General features: G+C 42.0%; 1 protein-coding gene across 1 annotated transcript in view; it reads left to right on the top strand.

Moving 5' to 3' along the window:
- Positions 1-14,024: 14,024 nt before the first annotated feature.
- Positions 14,025-19,367, top strand: part of LOC140190446 (transmembrane protein 35B-like) — a 72,476-nt gene continuing 67,133 nt past the window's right edge. Inside the window, exon 1 of the mRNA XM_072247049.1 lies at positions 14,025-14,151. Coding sequence (XP_072103150.1) covers positions 14,044-14,151 — 108 coding nt within the window. The 5' untranslated portion in view covers positions 14,025-14,043. The remainder of the gene's footprint in view (positions 14,152-19,367) is intronic.

Raw genomic sequence — 19,367 nt, 5'->3', positions numbered from 1 at the left:
CTTTTCCCGATGTATATTCCAGCCTTGAACTAATTCATCGTCATCATCATCATTATGTGCCGTGTTGTATGACATAGGCAATCATGGACTTCCATCTTCTCTATCCATGACCATGGTTGTTCTTGGTAAACTTTTCTACAGAAGTGGTTTGCCATTGCCACCTTCTGAGCAGTGTCTACAAGATGGTGACCCCAGCCACTAATGATGCTCTTCGGAGATTGTCTACCTGGCATCAGTGGTCGTGTAACCAGGACTTGTGATATGCACCTGCTGCTCCAGTAGCTTCACGTGACTCTGATCAGGGGGCTAAGCAGGTGCCACACCTATCTTGCCCAAGGGTGACCTGCAGGCTAATGGAGGGAAGGATGGCCTTGCATCTTCTTACCAGCCGTTGAACTAATTACCTGTCTTAGAAGAAGCTTTTCCTCACATCACTTCTGTTCCTTTTGCCAAGTACTATTAAACCATGTGGCCTTAAAAAGTTTTCATAAAATTGAAGTTGGTGGGCAAATCAGGCGAAAATCGTCTTTTAAGTGGAATCACACCTAACAAAAAAAGGTTGTTTCAGACCAGTATAATAAGTTCACCTACTTCAATCATCTATCCTTCATAAATAACTAAATTAATATGCTCTATGATTGTGCAGAGTTCAGCTGTATTTACATTTTTAGTTAATATGCCATCAATTGGAAATGAGTCGAAATGTCAAGTAATAGCTATGCTTCAGATCTGCCATGTACTTACAATCAACAAGAGAGACACTAACTTCATCTTTGCATTCTTGTTAATGAGGGGATGATTGAAGCATACAAAACCACTAAATATGCTAAGTTGTGTGGTTGGATGATCAGGTTTATCTTGAATGAAACACTCAGTAAAGTTTAGAAATAACTTGCAGATCTATCAGTGTTTGAATAGCAGATGAATAACCTTTCGATATAAATTTTTTGTAGTGCTGTGACTGAGTTGTAACAAATATTGTTATTCAGAATTTCCTGTTTTTGCTTTAAGCTTTTTCCAATAATTTGTACATAAAAACCCCTCAGACTATCAACCCATTTTCTCCCTTTTGTACACAAGTGAAATAAACCTGAGAAGATTGATATCTGTTGATCTATGATAATTGATAACCTGGATCATGGATAATTTATAAGATCTATAATACAATACTAGGCTTCACCAATTCATTATTTATATACTGATATTTGTTAAGTATTGAAACGGTTATTTATAAATATACTAATACCAATGGCGTTTTGCCTAATCCCACTGAGCTTAATGTCCTGCTTAGTTCTGATGTTTGAATTTTATTGAACCGAAGAAGTAGGAACAAGTTGTCAGGAATGGCTTGTTGCCACCATCCAATCTTCTGGTACAACTTCTGTGGCCAGTCCAGTGAGGATGAAAAGTTCATCACTACTGGCTCAGAAATCTCAGCTGCACTCCTTACTCAGATTCAAATAGTTGTCCAGGCTAACGTGATAAAGAATCATCTCCTCGGTGATATCACTCTATAAGGAGTCATCAGCTCTGGGTCTCAGAAGTATTTACAGGGACAAGGATCACTACTGCCCAGTAGGCTTTGAGTTTTGTGCTCGACTGCGAAACTCCCTTTTCCTCAGTCGATCAATTGTGCTGCTGTAGTGAGGTAGTGTTGGATTTCATCATCCATGTGTGCTGCAGTTGAGATGTCAGCAAAATGATCAATGTTTTAAAGGTCACACTGTGAACCTTTACGGTGGGAGTGCAGAAGAGAGTAGCCAGTAGAAGATCTTTGTCTTGCAGATGTTAGGAGATATTGCCATCCCACCATACAATATGCTTTCAATTAAATATCCTTGTCTTCTTAGCATGCAGTAATGTGAGTGAATTGCTACATTGCTGCATTGCATGCTCCAACTCAGCTGCTGAACATTGGGTGATCTTGCTTCTGGAGTGTAGTTTTGTTTGAGCATCTTCCCAGTGGTGCTGCTGCTGTTTTGGGAAGTGTGTTGGGCAAGAAATACAACACTGCAACATGAGGGATTGAGAACATCGACGGCAGTCAACCCAGACCAGTCTTGCCAGCACCCATGACTATGAAGAAGCCTGCTATACACAAACTAAAAAAAACACATAGCCTCAGGAGCAGATGCTATGCTCACTGAACCTGGCACAAAGAACTTCAGTCATGAATCCACAGCCTCGATATCCACATCTGGGAACAAGAAAATATTCTGGGGAACGGAGGGACGCTGTAACTTGACTGTCTTCGAGAAAGGAGTTTGGCTGATAACTACAGAGGAATCTATCTATCTGCTGTCTGACAGCCCACTGCTTGGCTTCTTCTAGATCACCTCTGTGGCTCAAGCACAGTGGACGTGATCTCAATCAGTGAAATGCAGACTTCTGGGTGGAAAGAAATCTCCCTCAGATCCCCTCCCAGTCTCTTACTCCTAATGTTAAACCCATGCTTTCTCCTGTGGGGAGAGTTTTGTTATTGTCTTCCCTGTCTATGGCTCTCAAAATTTTGTATGTCTCTCTCAGATGCCTCTCGAGCCTCCTATGCTTCAAGGAAAACAAACTCAGTCCTCGTTGAAATACAGAGTATGAAAGGCCTAGACAGGGAGGACGTGGAGAAGATATGAAGATATTTCCTACAGTGGGGGAACCTAGGACCAGACTCAGAATACAAGGACGTCCCTTTAGAACAGAGATGAGGAGGAATTTCTGTAGCAAGAGGGTGGTGAATCGCTGGAATTTGTAGCCACAGACGGCTGTGGCGGCCAATCCATTGGGAATGTTTAAGGCAATGATTGATTAGTAAGGGCGTCAAAGGTAGGAGAGGGATAATAAATCAGCCATAATAGAATGGCAGAGAAGTATCAATGGGCTGAATGACTAAATTCCTCTCTTATGGCTCATGGTTTCACCTTAACCAAGTTCACGTAGTAGATCTCTGCAATGACTTCAGTTAGTTTTCTGCTCACGGGATCACAGCACTCAAACGTACTCACCCAGTTGTGTCTTGAAGGCAGTGTATTTATTGAAGCACAATTCTAAATCTGTTCACTGCTCTCTCATTTAAATGCCAGTTTATCTAGCCAGTGAGTATTGGCTGCAAGGAAGGACTGTCATGGTTAAAAATGATCTGGACTCTACCACTGGTGATAAAAGCACTGTTTTCTAGATGGGAAGTCAAAGGCATTTGAGGATGAAAAGGGCTATTAATTAGATTTTTGCAAACCGAACCAGCATTTGAGGGGTGTGGTTATATCATTGGCATGGAATACAAATGTATTATTAGCATTAAAAATAATTGGAAGATAATATTTCATCATGCAGTTATCTTGAACGAAACTGTGCGCTTGTTCAGTTATAACTGAAGGCACTGACCATCTATTGTGAGTCAAAGCCTATTATGCTCCCCAGCAGATGGTAGAAGCTCCAAGGCCACTTATTCATCTCAGGAAGTCAGGCACAAAAGTCCTAGTGACACAACCTGTTTCCATAGGAACACAAATGAACTGAAATGATCAGGGTTTGCGCTAGGGTGCACAGGAAGTGACTCGACAAAGGAGTTAGACTAAGATAAACAAGGCAAACAAAGAAATAATTCTTAACTATCAACAAATAATTATTCCCTTGAGAAATAAATTGTATCACAGCCGACAATAAGGACTGAAGGAAGAGGCTTTTAATGCTGCCAAAAGTAGTAAGCTTTGGAATAGAAGGCTTTCAAATTCAGCAAAAGACAGTCAAAAAATTAATAGAGAGAGGTAAACAAAATAAAATTTAACTAGAAAACAATGTAAGCAGGGACAGTAAATATTATAGTAAACAGTAAACAGATGGTACATGGATGGCCACCTGAGGAAGTCAGGAGAGTAATCAGTCAGTGCAGGGTTCCCATGTGGCCATTTCCCTCAGAAACAATCATACCCCATTGGATACTGCTGGTTGGACGACCTATCAGGGCAGAGCAGCAGCAGCCAAGCCAAGGGCACTGAGGTCAACCCTGAGGCTTAGCAGGAAAATCAGGCGGAGTGGTAGTGAGAGGAGACTCGATAGTTGCGGGGGGGGGGGTGTGGACAGGAGATTCAGTGGTGGCAAAAGAGAAGCCAGGATGGTGTGTCACCTCCCAGGTGCTAGGGTCCAGGATGTCTTAGAGTGGCTGTGGAAGTTTCTCAAGAGGGAGGGTAAGCAGCCAGAGGTTATAGTGCACTATAACATAGGTAGAAAGGTGGAAGAGAGCATAAGGAGTTAGGGAAAAGGATGAAGAACAGGACCTGTGGATTACTCCCAGTGCCACGTGCTACTCAGGGCAGAAACAGGATGATGGCACTGATGAATAAGTGGCTGAGGAAGTGGTGCAGGGGGCAGGGTTTCAGATTTCTGGATCATTGGGATCTCTTCTGAAGAAGGTATGACCTGTACAAAAGGATGGGTTAAACTGGAACCCAAAGGGGACCTTTATTCTCATGGGCAGCTTTACTAGAACTGTAGGGGATGGTTTAAACTAAACTGGCATGAGATGGAAACCAGAGTGTTAGGGCTGAGAATGGGGCAGTTGGTATACAAGTCGATGAAGTGTGTAGTGAGACTTTGAGGACGGTCAGGCAGGTGATAGGGCAAAATTGCATTCAGTGGTATGAGGTGAGGTGTAACATGGAGGCCAAATTGAAAAGGGTATTGAATTCAGGAATGAAGTGTTATATCTGAATGCACACGGTATACAGAATAAGGTAGATGATCTTGTAGTGCAGTTAGAGTATAGCAGATATGACGTTGTGGGCATCACTGAGACGTGGCTGAAAGAAGATCATAGTTGGGAGATCAACATCCAAGGATAGACATTGTATCAGAAGAACAGGCAGGTAGGCAGAAGGGGTAGGATGGCTCTGTTGGTAAAAATGAAATCAAGTCATTAGAAAGAGGTGACATGGGATTGGAAGATGTAGAATCCTTGTGGATAAAGTTATGAAATTGCAAGGGTAAGAATACCCTGCTGGGAGTTATATGCAGGTTACCGAACAGTGGCTTGGATGTGGGATATTAATTCCAACAAGAAATAGAAAAGACATGTAATCCGTTCAATGTTACAATAATCATGGAGGATTTCAATAAGCAGGTAGATGGTGAAAATCAGGTTGGTGCTGGATCCCAAATGAGGGAATTTGTAGAATGCCTAAAAGATGGCTTTTTAGAGCAGCTTGTGGTTGAGCCTACTAGGAGAAAGGCAATACTGGATTGAGTGTTGTGTGATAAACCAGATTTGATCAGGGAACATAAGGTAAAGGAACCCATAGCATCCATTTATTGCCTTCTTCCTATCAAGTGATAGTCGATAATTTGTGGCTCTTTGTTCTTAATTAGCAATGAGCTCGAATCACTCCAGACAGCCACCAACCCCAACATTCACAAATCTGCATGTTATATCCACCAAAGAACATCTAACAAATAACTTCTTATTTGGAAATTATCTCCAGTCCAACAGATTACCTGAAATATCTTTGCGTCTTCTTTAAAACATTGATCAGGCTAAGTATGTCAAGTTCACAAAAATGGAGAATAGAGTGTCTTCATAAAATGGCAGCCTCCATCCCCCAAGCATATGGCAAGAACAAAGACAGTTAGTCTGTCTGCTTCCACTGTCCTTGATTCATTTGAAATCACTGATTTATAAAATGTAGTTCTTTCTGGCCAACAAAGGCAAGCTCCTCTCTCATGCCTCTGTACTTCCCTTTATTCCATTGCAATACTGATAAATGTGACTTATGCTTCTCCCTCTCAAATTGCAGTATGAATTCAATCATATTATGATCACTGTCTCCTAAGGGTCCCTTTACATTAAGCTCCCTATTAAGATCTGGGTTATTACACAACACCCAGTCTAAGATAGCCTTTCCCTGAGTAGGCTCAAGCACAAGCTGCTCTAAAAGCCATCTCGTAGGCATTCAACAAACTCCCTACTCGGAGCATGAAAAATTTGATCTCGTCCTTTAAGTATAAGATCATTTCGCTCTATGTTTAGCATACTTTTGGCATTGCAATCATGTTCACATTATGAAGCAACAATACATGTTAGTCTGCATTGTCAGTTCACTAAGGAGACAACCCGTGTGTAATCAATAAGTAGACATAGGAACATAGAAATCCTGCAGCACAATACAGGCCCTTCGGCCCACAATGCTGTGCTGAACATGTACTTATTTTAGAAATTACCTAGAGTTACCCGTATCCCTCTATTTTTCTAAGCTCCAGGTACCTATCCAAGAGTCTCTTAAAAGACCCTATTGTATCTGCCCACCACCACCGTCGCTGGCAGTCCGTTCCATGCACTCACCACTCTCACTGTAAAAAAAACTTACCCCTGACGTCACCCTTGTACCTCCCTCCAAGCACCTTAAAACTATGCCCTCTCGTCTTAGCCATTTCAGCTCTGGGAAAAAGCTTCTGACTATCCACATGATCAATGGCTCTCAGTACCTGTGCTCCTCACTAAATAGATATTTATTCGCTGTTTTATTAGTCACAGTAGAGGGAGGGATACTCTGGGGCTATGAAGTTACATTTTATAGTGGATTTAAATTCTGTTGCTTTTGAAAGCCTCATGGATTCCCAATTTGTAACATTAGATTAGTTATCAATTTAGCAAGGGAGTAGTAACCCAGCACACAATAAATGCTCCAGGAAATATGACCTGACTTTATCACCGCAAGGATATGCAATTATCACTGGGTGTATACGATCACTGCAGTGGAAAGGATATAAAATTCAAGCTCAGTCTGCTGTGAAGTGTAATTTCCAGTTTAAAAGATATCTGTCTTGACTTGAATCAATAGCTGGGGAAGGGAATGTAGTCAGTGCTAAGGGCAGGAAGTTTATGAGTGTAATCAGTGCTGAGGGCAGGGAGTTTATGCAAGGGTCAAAGTTGTTCTTCAGAATCTTAAGGATACTGTTAAGAGCACTTTACAGCTCATGTGACGTATCTCCACCCTGCCATCCAAAAGTTTCCTTAACGGCTTCAATATCCTAACTCCATATGTTGATCCATGCCTTGAACTCATCTGCCTTTCCTACAATACTTCCTGCATTGAAATACATGCATCTTTGAACATTAGCCCCACAATGCTCAACCATTTGCTTTCAGACTTTGTCCAAGGTCTCAACAACAACTGTCTCCACAACCACTGTACAATCTGTTCTGGCGCTCTGGTACCCAGCCCCCTGTATGTTAAACCCTCCCGTGCAGTACTAGCAAACCTTTCTGTTGTTTATTTTATATTTCAGTAATATTTGAGTAATTTTGTATATATATAGTTTAATTAAGCATTCTTATTCATTTAAATAATTAATTATGGGTTGCATGTAAAAATACATTACATTGCATATGTTATCATGCTACCACGTGATACATGCACAAGTCATGGAGTTACACCTACATTTTGCACTCCTTTGTCTTCCAGGCGATCAGGTATTTTTAAAACAAGCCCGACATGGCTACCAACATGTTGAAAGTGCAGCAAGATAGTCAAAATAAAATGAAATGCAGCGAGGAACGATTGAGTTATGAAAAACATATGTTCTTTGGAAGGGAAGACATGAATGAGTTTTTCTTTAAAAATAAAGAAATTGGAAGAATTCACATGTTTCTAAAGAGTGAGTACTGAGTGACAATAATCATTTTCAAAAAAACAGAAATGGCTGGCTACATCAGAAAGATTGATGAGGTTGATTACACAATAGGTAATTGGCTCATGTTTACTGTACTATTGGAACAGTACTTTGAAGCAAATGAAATAGCTAATGAAAGCGAGTGCCCATTTTGCTAAGTGCTTTGCATTTAGAGGCACACAGTTTGCTTCAAAGTTCAACTGATCCAACCAAACCAGCAGAAATGAACTTTGGTGGAATTGTCAAAGTCATACAGGAACATTTGGAACAAAAGCATTGTTGACTGCAGGATGCTTTAGTTTTCATAAGAAGAATAAAAAAAAAGTGGGGTCCATTTCAATGTACGTAGCTGAATTGAAGAGATTGAGCATGGGCTTAATGATACATTAAGTGGTTGTTTAGTTTATGGAATGTGACAGGAAAGCTTTCAAAAATGGCTCCCAGCTGAAGTACAACCCGCAGTGGAAATCGCTGTATCAATGGAAACAGCAGTCAGAGACACAGTTGAGTTGCAGTCATGAATGAAAGTGAGCATGAATAAAATTGCAATGACTAAACAGAAGCTGGCCTGGCCAAACAAATTGTGTTACCAATTGTGGCAGTGGCTCATATTCACCAAACAATTGCAGGTTTAAAGATGAAACTTGCAGAAAATGCAACAAAGTAAGTCATGTACAAAAAGTAAATCGGGTAGACAAAAATAAATGGGCTGCATAGGGAAGAGGAAATGCTAAAAAGTCAAGTTGCAGTTTCAAAAAAAGTACTGATCTTCCTGCTGCTGTTGAAAGATGATAATAGTGACACAGGATTGTGTAGCCTTGGGAGTTACAGTGTGAAAATTAGCAATAGACAAGAAATATGGCTTATACCAGAAGCAAATGGTAAATTAATTAAAATGGAATTGGACACTGGTTTAGCTGTTTCAGTCATTGCAGAAAATGAGTTTTAACAGCATTTCAAACATATTAAACTAGTGCCTCTAGATATTTAACTAAGAACTTATACTGGAGAAAATATAACTCCTGTGAGAATGACACTTGTGACACTCCAAGCACTCAGTGTTACCTGGATGGCATCATTGTTACTGGTAATGATGACGAGGAACATCTCCAAAACCTCAAGCCAGTGTTAAAAAGATTAGAAGATTATGGGTTTGGAGCATGACACGACAAGTGTGAATTCTTTAAAACAAGCATCACTTCTTGTGGTCAGACGCATGACACACAAGGAATACTCAAATGTGCTGAGAAAACTCAAGCAGTGGTGGATGCCCCAAGGTCAAAGAACATGCCACTGTTGTGGTCCTTTTTTAGCATTTGTCAACTATTATAACAGGGTCCTTCCTAACCTGGCTACGGTGTTCCACCCCTTGAACTTGATGGACAATGCAGTGTGAGGTGGCTTTCAAAAAGGTAATGGAAATGATGATGTCAGACGCTGTACTCACACATTATGATTCACATCATCCAGGGAAACTTCCCTGTGACACCAAGCAGTCCTGTCGAGGGACGACAGAAGTGATCAAAAGTAGCTACTCATAAAGATTAAGGACTGAACTGGACCACTGTCCTGCGCAGTGCAGGTTGCGTCTGATGTCATCTGAAAACAACACATCAATCAGTTGAGGAAAGCGGAGACAACTGATAAAGCAGAAAGTTGGCTACTGCTATCAGAACCACTTCCTGCAGTCTCAGAGTCAACTCCTACAAGCACCACAGAGGAGACCCCAGAACTTGTTTCACAGCCACGAGTCCCACCTGCCAAGCAGAGTGATCCCCCTTTTCAGGAAAGACATTACCCCACAAGAGTAAGAAATCCTCCACAGCGATGAAATCTTTAGGCCTGAATGGGACAATTTGAAATTTATTATGTTGTGAATGTCTGTATATAGTAGTCGTATTATTTAATATACTGTGTATATTGTTACATCCTCTATTGAACTGGAGTTTATAGCTAAGCAGGGAGGAGTGTTTTGTATTTAATATATCAGTAATATATGAGTAATCTTGTATTTATATTGTTTGATTAAGCATTCTTGATCATTTAAATAATTAATTACAGGTTATATGCAAAAGCACATGAATCGGATACATCACCATGCTACCATGTGACATGTGCACTCCTAATTTAAAGTAAACTCGAACTAGACCAGTAACTCCCATTTCTTCCTTTGAATTAGTTTTATGGTTTTCAAGTACAAAACGTTACTCTTCCCACTTGGATATTAGTCCCCCTGCAGTTCAGGTGCAAACTGTCCCTTCTGTACAGGTCCCACCTTCCCTGGAAGAGAGACCAAAATGATCCAAATATCTTATGCCCTCTCTCCTACACCAACTCCTTACCCACAAATTAAACTGTATAATCTACCTACTTCTGGCTTCACTGGCACATGGCATGGGTAGCAATCCTGAGATCACAATCTTGGAGGTCCTGTCCTTTATGAAATATGAAATATGTCCAGGACCAGCCTATTGGCTCAGGGTGTCTGACCCTCCAAGGGAGGAGTTGTAAAGTTTGATGGCCACAGGCAGGAATGACTTCCTATGACGCTCTGTGTTGCATCTCGGTGGAATGAGTCTCTGGCTGAATGTACTCCTGTGCCCACCCAGTACATTATGTAGTGGATGGGAGACATTGTCCAAGATGGCATGCAACTTTATATGGGCTACGACCTCTGGCTGCTCACCCTGTCACTTATGTATGCCGAGGACTCGATCCAAGTTGTCCCGGATCCTGGCACCTGGGAGGCAACATACCATCTGGGAGCCATCTGGGTGAAGAAATCACATTTCTGTATTGAGGAACTGACCTCTTATTTTGAGATTGTTACTCCAAGTTCTGGAAACTTCAGTCAGGAAAAACGTTATCATTGTATCTTGTCAACTCTAGGTTTCAACTAAATCAACTTTTAAAAAAAAATCAGTAGGTCTAATGGCATTACATAGCACATCTACGCCCATCCTCCCATCCTAGAAATCAATGGTGATTTTTTTTTCACTGCCCTCTCTCTATTGGAAAAATAAGGAGAACAGATCTTCACATAACAATGAAGGTGCAGAGGTGTGGCCTCATATATAATTCAAGTCCAATAAAGAGAACGGGCGAGGTTATGGTAGAAGGAATACATTGGGGAAAAATGTGAGGTTAGGTACTCTGGAAGAAACAATAAAGGAAAGGGTATATTTTAAATGGTGAGAGATTAAAAGGTGATCAGATCGCACCGAATGTCATTGTACATGGACCACTGGAAAATATTGTGGAGATTCAGCAAGGACCTGGGCACCAAAAAACTTAGACAGTCCGCCATTGCAGGAGAACCCAAGTGCAAGTATAAGATGTTGTTTGCAGGCGAGTTTGTATGTACAGTGTACAAGTCTGGTCTCCAATTCGAAGGAAGGATATTATTGCATTTGTGGTTGACTGGTTGAGAACTCAAGGTCTACACTCCATAGAGTTTAGAAGAAAGGGGAGTGATCTGATTAAAAAAAACGGAAGATGCTTACAGGATTTGACAACGTGGATGCAGGTTTGATGTTTTCCCTGGCTGGAGTGTATAGAACCAGGCGTCACAGTCTCAGATCAAAGGGCACAGATGGAAAGAAACATTTCACCCAAAGGATGGGATATCTTTTAAATTCTTGACCAGTTGGGAGGTGGAGGCTCAGCCAATGAACATATGCAAGATAGTGATGATTAAATATTTTAGAATTCAAAGCAAATGATGTTAGTGGAGGAACAGATAAACCACGATCTTATTGAATATGAAGCTGCCACAAAGGACCATATGGACTTCCCTTGTCCCATGTTCCTCACATTCATGTTTTACTCATTATTAAATCCTGTTGTAACATATAACTTGGCTTCCCATGGCCTAATATATCTCCATGCCAATGTTCAGTCATTTGGATCCAGACTTATCACATTAACATGGCCAAAATATATAGTGAACTTTATCACTTGCATTAACAACTAACACAGGGAAGGATGTGCTGGGGACAGCCCACAAGTATTGCCACACATTCTGGGTCGACATAACATGCCCACAACACTTGGCAGAACATCACAGAACACAACAAATCAGAACACACCAATCAACAAAACAACAACAGCAAAACGAGTCCTCATCCCTCCCTCCCTCTCGCCCACCCAGCAGGCAGGGTCACTGAACAACTTTTCAGTCTGTCTCCAGTTAAGAAAAAACATCCTCATTTTCTGTTCTTTCTACCAAAATGAACTTCAGATATTTTTCCTCCATCCCTAATTATTTCTCCTGAAATTCTACCAGCTCCTGTGTGTACAGTGTGATGGGGCAGATAATATTTTACTTCACAGCCACCAACATCTATCATTTTACACAGAAACATACAAACACAAAGATGTAAAGCATAAAGGGAAATGATATACAATTAAGATGTTTAAGTTTTTTTAAATCTTAACAAATCAAGGTGTGCAGGATTTCAAATGCTTTTATGGATTAAAGATTGTTCTGTCTGAAACTTGGATTGTGCTTGGAGAATGTTATGAGTAGTGGGCACCATCCTGATGGTTGGGCAGCATGGTAGTGTAGCGGTTAGTGTAACGCTGTCACAGCTTGGAGTGTCAGAGTCTGGAGTTCAATCCCAGAGCCCTCTGTACGTTCTCCTCGTTGAATGCATAGGTTTTCTCCTTTTTTCCCCCACAGTCTAAAGGCATACTGGGCAGGTTAACTGGTCATTGTAAGTTGGCCTGTGATTAGGTTATGGTTAAATCGGGATGTCAGAGGTTGCTGAAGGCGCAGTTTCTAGGGCCAGACAGGCCTATTCCTCACTGGATCTCGAAATAAATAAATAAATAAAGTTGTGCCATATTGACCCAAGCAGTTATCTCCTGGGTGAGGTACAGGCTGGCATCTAATCAAGTTCTTTTGCCATAAATGGTTGAAATATAATGGAGTTTAGTAAACTTATTTTCTTGCAGAGTTGAAGACAGTATTTTTCTTACCATGGCCAAAACAGTAAGGTCATTAAACTTCTTCCAATACCATTCATTTCTGGTGCTCCTGATTGAGGAACATTGTGGTTGCTTTAGAGAGGAAAATTCTAATATATGGCAGTACCGTGCAAAAGTCTTGGATGCATATATATTTATAGCTAGGGTACCTAAGACTTTTGCACGGCACTGTAGTAATTTTATGCATTGCACTGTTCTGGTGCAACAAAAAAAACAGATTTCGTGACATATCTGATAATGATAAACCTGATTCTGATATGGGTCTCTATTGTGGACTGAGAGTGGAAAGGGGACAGGGAGAAGGGGGTCATGTTTGGGAAAAGGGGAAAGGACAAGCAGAGGGAGCGGGATGCACCAGAGGAACCCCAGACAAAGGATCTCGATCAGAAACATCGATCGTTTACTCTTTTCCAAAGATGCTGCTTGGCCTGACCAGTTCCTCCAGCATTTTGTGTGTAGGACATTCTATAGTGATCAATCCACCAATTGTGTGGAATCAAATGACCTTGCCTGGTGTCTCGGAGCTAGATGTGTCTACACCCATGCCATCCCCTGCCCCTGGCACTCCACCACCGGTCCCACACCCCACCTGTGGCACTCCACCCTCACCATTCCCAACATCCTTTGCTCCCGCCAGATTTACAAACTTGATCTCCGCTCCACGTTGACAAATACAATACTATGCAAAGGTCTTAGGCACCCTAGCTATGTATATGTGCCTAAAACCTTTGCACGGCACTGTATTTTGCAGCATTTGCTAAACCTCCTGTGTTTTTGTTTTAATTAGAGCATAACATTATATTTATTTTAATGCTGTTTCACAGGATCGTGCTTTACGCCAGCGCTGGTATTAACTGACCATGAGATTTGCGCGATTCCTGCTTCACATCCCGGCGCGAATATGTGGGTCACGTGTCGTAAACCATTTTTTTTTCCCGCAGTGAACACTTATTGGAAGAGAGTAGAAACTTGATACAAACAATCTCGCCGCCCACTAAATAAAACAATGGAAGTATAAATTTCCGACCAGGAGTCGGCCAGCCCTTTACAGCGTGTTCTGCTCAAAGGAAGACAACCGAACCTGCTGTTGTTAGTAGAACTGGAAACATTACAGCAGGAAAAAAACGTCAGGCTAGATTTATTGAAATTTGCAACAGATAAAGCCCTATTTAAACTAACAGAGGAAATATTTAAATATTTTGCATAGAAGCAAATATCAACTTCAACAGAAATAAATTGCTCCGCGTGTTTGGAATCGCGAAGTAATGCGGAGTTTGGGAGATGGGCTATGCTTTCGGTTGGTTTGCTCTTGGCAGGTAACAGTGTTTGCCTGGATGTCCCTTTAAGAGTGCTTGCGTTTTGCCCCCCCTTGCGTGTGAACTTGGCGAATTGGTGCTCATGGCGTTCATGTTCGCGGCTCTCCGGTTGGTTGTCGGGTTTTTATTCGTTTTTACGGGGATGATCAAGGTGACAGATTGGATCTCCCCTGAACTGTACGCCGAGGGGGTGAGTGTTAGCTGGGGTAGACGCCCCCGTCCGTTCCGTATCCCGGGACAGCAATCAGCAGCGCCCCTTTCCACCTCTGTTCAATGGCGCTAAATGAACGCCGGCGGCAAAAGGGGAAGCTGGCGAGTCGTGAGCGTTTCTGTACAAAACAGAAATTCCGCACGGGATCGAGGAAGCGACATGTCTGTGTAACTCCCCACAATAAACGTACAGCAGTTTAGATGTCTAAGCGTGGCGATTTTTACTTGCAGTGCCACTGCGGTTCCGGATCTCCGAGCGCGGTTACATTTCAACTCGGTGCTCAGTTTGCACCGAGATTTGTTTCCAAGAATCTGACACAAGTCCAGGGCGAAGCGGCTTTGTATTGACTCGCCAAGGTAAAATGGAGGTACATTTTTGGAAAACAAAATGTGACAATATTAAAAAAGACAAGCGCGCGTGTTAATGGGACTGGAACCTAGTTTTGAAAATGCTAAAGCCCTCAAGGGTAAAATCACGAGGGCGAATGCATTCAGTCTTTTACCCAGCGTTGGGGCGTCAAGAATTGTAGGGCATAATTTTTGGTGAGAGGGGAAGATGCAATCTTCTTACACAATAACAACTTAAAATAATAATTTGTACAGGTACAAGGATTGGAACGGGGTTTCCAACCTCGGGTCCACAGACTCCTCTGTTAATGGCATAAAAAGTTTGGGAACCTCGGATTATGGGCCAAGTGCTGGCAAATAGGACTAGTTTGGAAGGGTATTGTGGTTGGTATAGGAGAGTTAAGGGCCTGTTTGGAGTGCTCTGTGACTGTGGTAACAAATATGATGTCCTTAATGGGTCAGCCCATTGGGTTTTCTACTGAGGTTTATAACAAGGAATTTTATTTGTGTTAAAATATTCAGAAGAACTCAGTGGGTTGAACAGAATCTGTGGGAGGAAAGGAATTGTGAAGGTTGATCAGGACTGAGAGGAGTGAGGCAAGATAGCTGGAGTTTATAAGGGGAAAAAGTAAAGACAATGCAGTTTTTTGTTTCTTCATGCAGATGATGCGGCTTGGCGCTAAGGAAACTTGGTGATGAGGATATTTGGTAGGAATGCTGTCCTCCATAAAATGAGGGTTGCCTGTAATCAGTTCTCCCACACCTGCCCATTAACACCTACAGAGGTATAATTTACAGTAAGCCAATGAACTCAACATGTTTGGGAAAGGAACCAGAGCGCCTGGGGGAAATCCATGGTTAAAAGGGGAAAACCCACCATGGACAGCATCCGAGTTCAGAATGGAGCCTAGTTGGCAGTGTTTGATGTGGCTTTGTACTGCCCTTTTTGTGTTCAGAGAAGTTCTGGGTACTTTTCTGATTGGGTGCTGACGTTGGCAGCTTTGGTGATTATAATTGAGAAGAACGAGAGTGTTTACAGTATTAGTGTTATGGAATATGGGTGTCCAGGGAGGTGTAACACCTCTGGTGAAAGGGCTTTGTATTGTCATTCTGCGGCAGCTCATTAACATTTGGTCCCCACTGAACACTTGGCTCTGATGTGTGGCTCCAAGTGCCCACACCCCAGTACACCGCTTTGAGAGGCAGGCTAAACCAGGTGAGGGTAGCCGGTGGGCCTCAACCTGGTGAGATAGGGACATGTCTGTCCTAGCATGTGAATTCAGCTCTGGCGGACTGGGTGCATCAGATCAACGGGGAGATCAAACGGTCATGGAGACTTTCCTGCAATATTTTGTGGAGAGTGAAGAAGTCATGGTCACTCACTACAACCAAGGAAGATCCCATTTGTGATGACTACTCATACCGCTGGACCCGAACTTCCCAGGTTGAGAGAGTGGAATTGCTCCAGTGCAAATGCTTTTTAAAAACTCCCCTGAACAAGTTTCTCAACGCAGTTCACATCATCTAAAAATAACTACACAAATCCAACTGTCATCATTGGAAAAGACAGACAACCAATCATTCAATCAATCAACATGGAATCCAGGTAAAATTGTTGGTTCACTGTGAATGAGGTCCAGGGAACTTGGCTGGTGGACAAGGTGAACTTAGAGACATCAGGACAAGAGATAAGAAAGCCCAGAATGTAGGGAGAATCTACCTGCCTGTCCCACCAGAGTCTGGTATTGATGATGTCCACCTTGGGTGGACTGTTACATATATAATCCCTAGAGGGATTGCTTGACACTCTCATGATAATGTTGCTGTCTTGATTTCTTGGTGTTCAAAGGTTACGGGGAAAATGGGGTTGAGAGGGACAATAAATCAGCTGTGATGGAATGACAGAGCACTCAATGGGCTGAATGACCTAATTCTGCTCCTATGTCTTGCCACAAAGCCAATTCAAGTGTTTTTTTTAAAGAAATCTGAAGTAGGCATTCTGTTTTTGAAGATGTTGGTATGCTAGTAGAATAGCACTGCTAACTGATGTTCAAGTTCCACAAGTACAGTAAACTTTGACAATAGAGGGTACCACAGCCAAGCTCAATGCTGGCCATCTGTGAACTCAGCACTAGTAATTGACATTGAGAAACTCAGTCAGCGATCATTCCCTCATTAACCCAAGGGAACTGCTGTCAGTTATACTGTAGCTTCACACATGACTTTCTCGCAGAGATCAGCTAAGTCAGTAATATCTTGGGATACGATGATATGCAGAACACTTTGACAGGAAAAGATGGAAGAGCTGAGAGATCAGTGTACTGACTCTCCTTGCAAACCTCAGGGGAGTCTAAGATGACACTTGTTTTGATGTGAATTTGTCACTGGTACATCACTCCCAGAGGCAGTAAACAGCAGGAGCCTTGTGCTGATCCGTTCCTGGAACCAGCCCTGCATGTAAGCACTTTCTATCACATGAGAACATCTTAAAATTGTGTTTTTTTTAAAAAGAAACACAGCCCATATAGCTACATTCCTTTTAATGACTTTGGCATCTAAGATTAACAAAAAATAAGATGGTTTATCTAGTTAATCTTGTTTGCAGCAACACTGCAGACAAAACCACTTCATGTAGTTAGTTGGTGTCAATAATTTCCTGATTTACAGTATAATTGGGAACACAACTGTGGCATCATAAGAATGTGCAAAAAACTGCATTGTTTACAAGGATTCAGATTTATATATCACATGTACATCAAAATATACAGTGAAATGTGTCTGGGGCAGCCTGCAAATGTTGACACACATTCCAGTGCCAACATAGCATGCCCCCTATGCTCATCTCCCAAGTCAATGTGCTGGTAGGAACATTGGAATCACTAAGACAGTCTCTGATACAAACAGCATTTTCCCCCACTTGCGCTGTTTGGCAAAAATGAACCTTAAATTGACGTCATTTTGGAGAAACCAAGTGCAGATTGGGTGATCGCTTTTCAGAACACTGGGTGCTCTGGAGCACCTGCACCAAGTCCCCATGCAATCACATCTTCCTAATAGCTATTAGATCATATTTGTATGTAGCTATTTGTGTCTTCAACTCACCCATCTTCTTTTATGCGGTTGCTGCATGCACTCAAATAAAGAATGTTAGCTTTGATTTTTCTTTCACAATCTTACTCCAATTTTTTTCTTTTGATCCACGTGATTTTGTTTTTTCTTCTGCTCCTTTCTGTCCTACTTTGTCATTTCCTCCTTGGTAGCCTGTGTCACTGCTGTCCTACAGAGGAGAAGTTCACACCCTGCACGCACAGGTGCCAAGATAACAACCTCTCCCTCAATATCCAAAAAAACAAAGGAGCTAACTGTGGATTACAGAAGGAATGGAGATGGATGACATCAATGGGACTGCAGTTGAGAAAGTGAGTAGTTTCAAGTTGCTCAGTATACACATCACCGAAGATCGAACCAGATTTGGGAACAGCTTCTTTCGAACTGTGATAAGACTGCTGAACGGATCCTGACCCGGATCTGGGCTGTACCCTCCAAATGTCCGGACCTGCCTCTCGGTTTTTTTGCACTACCTTACTTTCCATTTTCTATTTCCTATTTATGATTTATAATTTAAATTTTTAATATTTACTATCGATTTGTACTCCAGGGAGCGGGAAGTGCAGAATCAAATATCACTGTGATGATTGTACGCTCTAGTATCAATTGTTTGGCGACAATAAAGTGAAGTAAAAAAAGTAACCTGGACTGTACACACCGGCTCTGTGGCAAAAAAAAAAGCACAGCAGCATCTCTTCCACATCAGGTGACTGAAGAAGTTCGCCATGAGCCCTCAAATCTTCAAGACCTTCTATAGGGGCACCATTGAGAGCATCCTGACTGGCTGTTTCACTGCCAGGTATGGGAACTGCACCAACCTTGATTGCTAGGCACTGCAGAGAGTGGTACGGACAGCCCAGCACATCTGTGGATGTGAACTTCCCTCCACTGAGGACACTTACACAGCAGGTGCATAAAGAAGGCCTGGAAGATCATCGGGAACACCAGTCACCCCAACCATAAACTGTTTCAGCTGCTTCCATCTGGCAAACACTACTGCAGCATTAAAGCCAGAACCAACAGGCTATGGGACAGCTTCTTTCTACAAGCAATTAGCCTTAGAAATTCACATGTCTGTACACTGCGACGGAGTCATAATGCAATGATTTTTACTCCCTCATGCTGTGGGATGGATGTAAGATTTAAATGAATTCACGTTTCCTCTTGATGTATTAAATAGCTCGTCCTTGGAGCCCCAACCCTTCTGAAAGAATGTTAGGCAAATACTTGTTCAGCTAATTCTTAAACACCTTGCTCTCTTACCAGGTGTGGTAAGAAACTCTTAGATAGGCACATGGATGATAGAAAAGAGGACTATGTAGGAAGGAAGGATTAGATTGATCTTAGAGTGGGTTAAGTAGTCGGCACAACATCGTGGGCCAAAAGGCCTGTATTGTGCTGTACCGTTCTATGTTGGCCCCACTGTGTCGCATTTACTGATGGATGAAATTTGCATTATTCTTTGGTTTGGTTGCCTTATGAGTGAGATTGTATGACGACGCAAGTAGTCGATGAATTTGACAGCCTTGAAATTATATCGTAAAGAAGGGTTTTGGCCCAAAACGTCAACAATCTATTCATTTCCTTAGATGCTGCCTCACCTACTGAGTTCCTCCAACATTTCGTGTGTGTTGCTTTGGATTTCCAGCACCTGCAGACTTTCTCATGTTGTTGGAATTTATATCTGCCATCTAAATGTTTCCTTTGAATGAAATCCTTTATTACATTTAATGAGAGGGC

The sequence above is a fragment of the Mobula birostris genome, chromosome 30 (assembly GCF_030028105.1).
Source record: "Mobula birostris isolate sMobBir1 chromosome 30, sMobBir1.hap1, whole genome shotgun sequence".
Lineage (NCBI taxonomy): Eukaryota > Metazoa > Chordata > Chondrichthyes > Myliobatiformes > Myliobatidae > Mobula > Mobula birostris.
The sequence above is the reverse complement of the archived record's forward strand: the minus strand, read 5'-3'. Positions and strand labels throughout refer to the sequence as shown.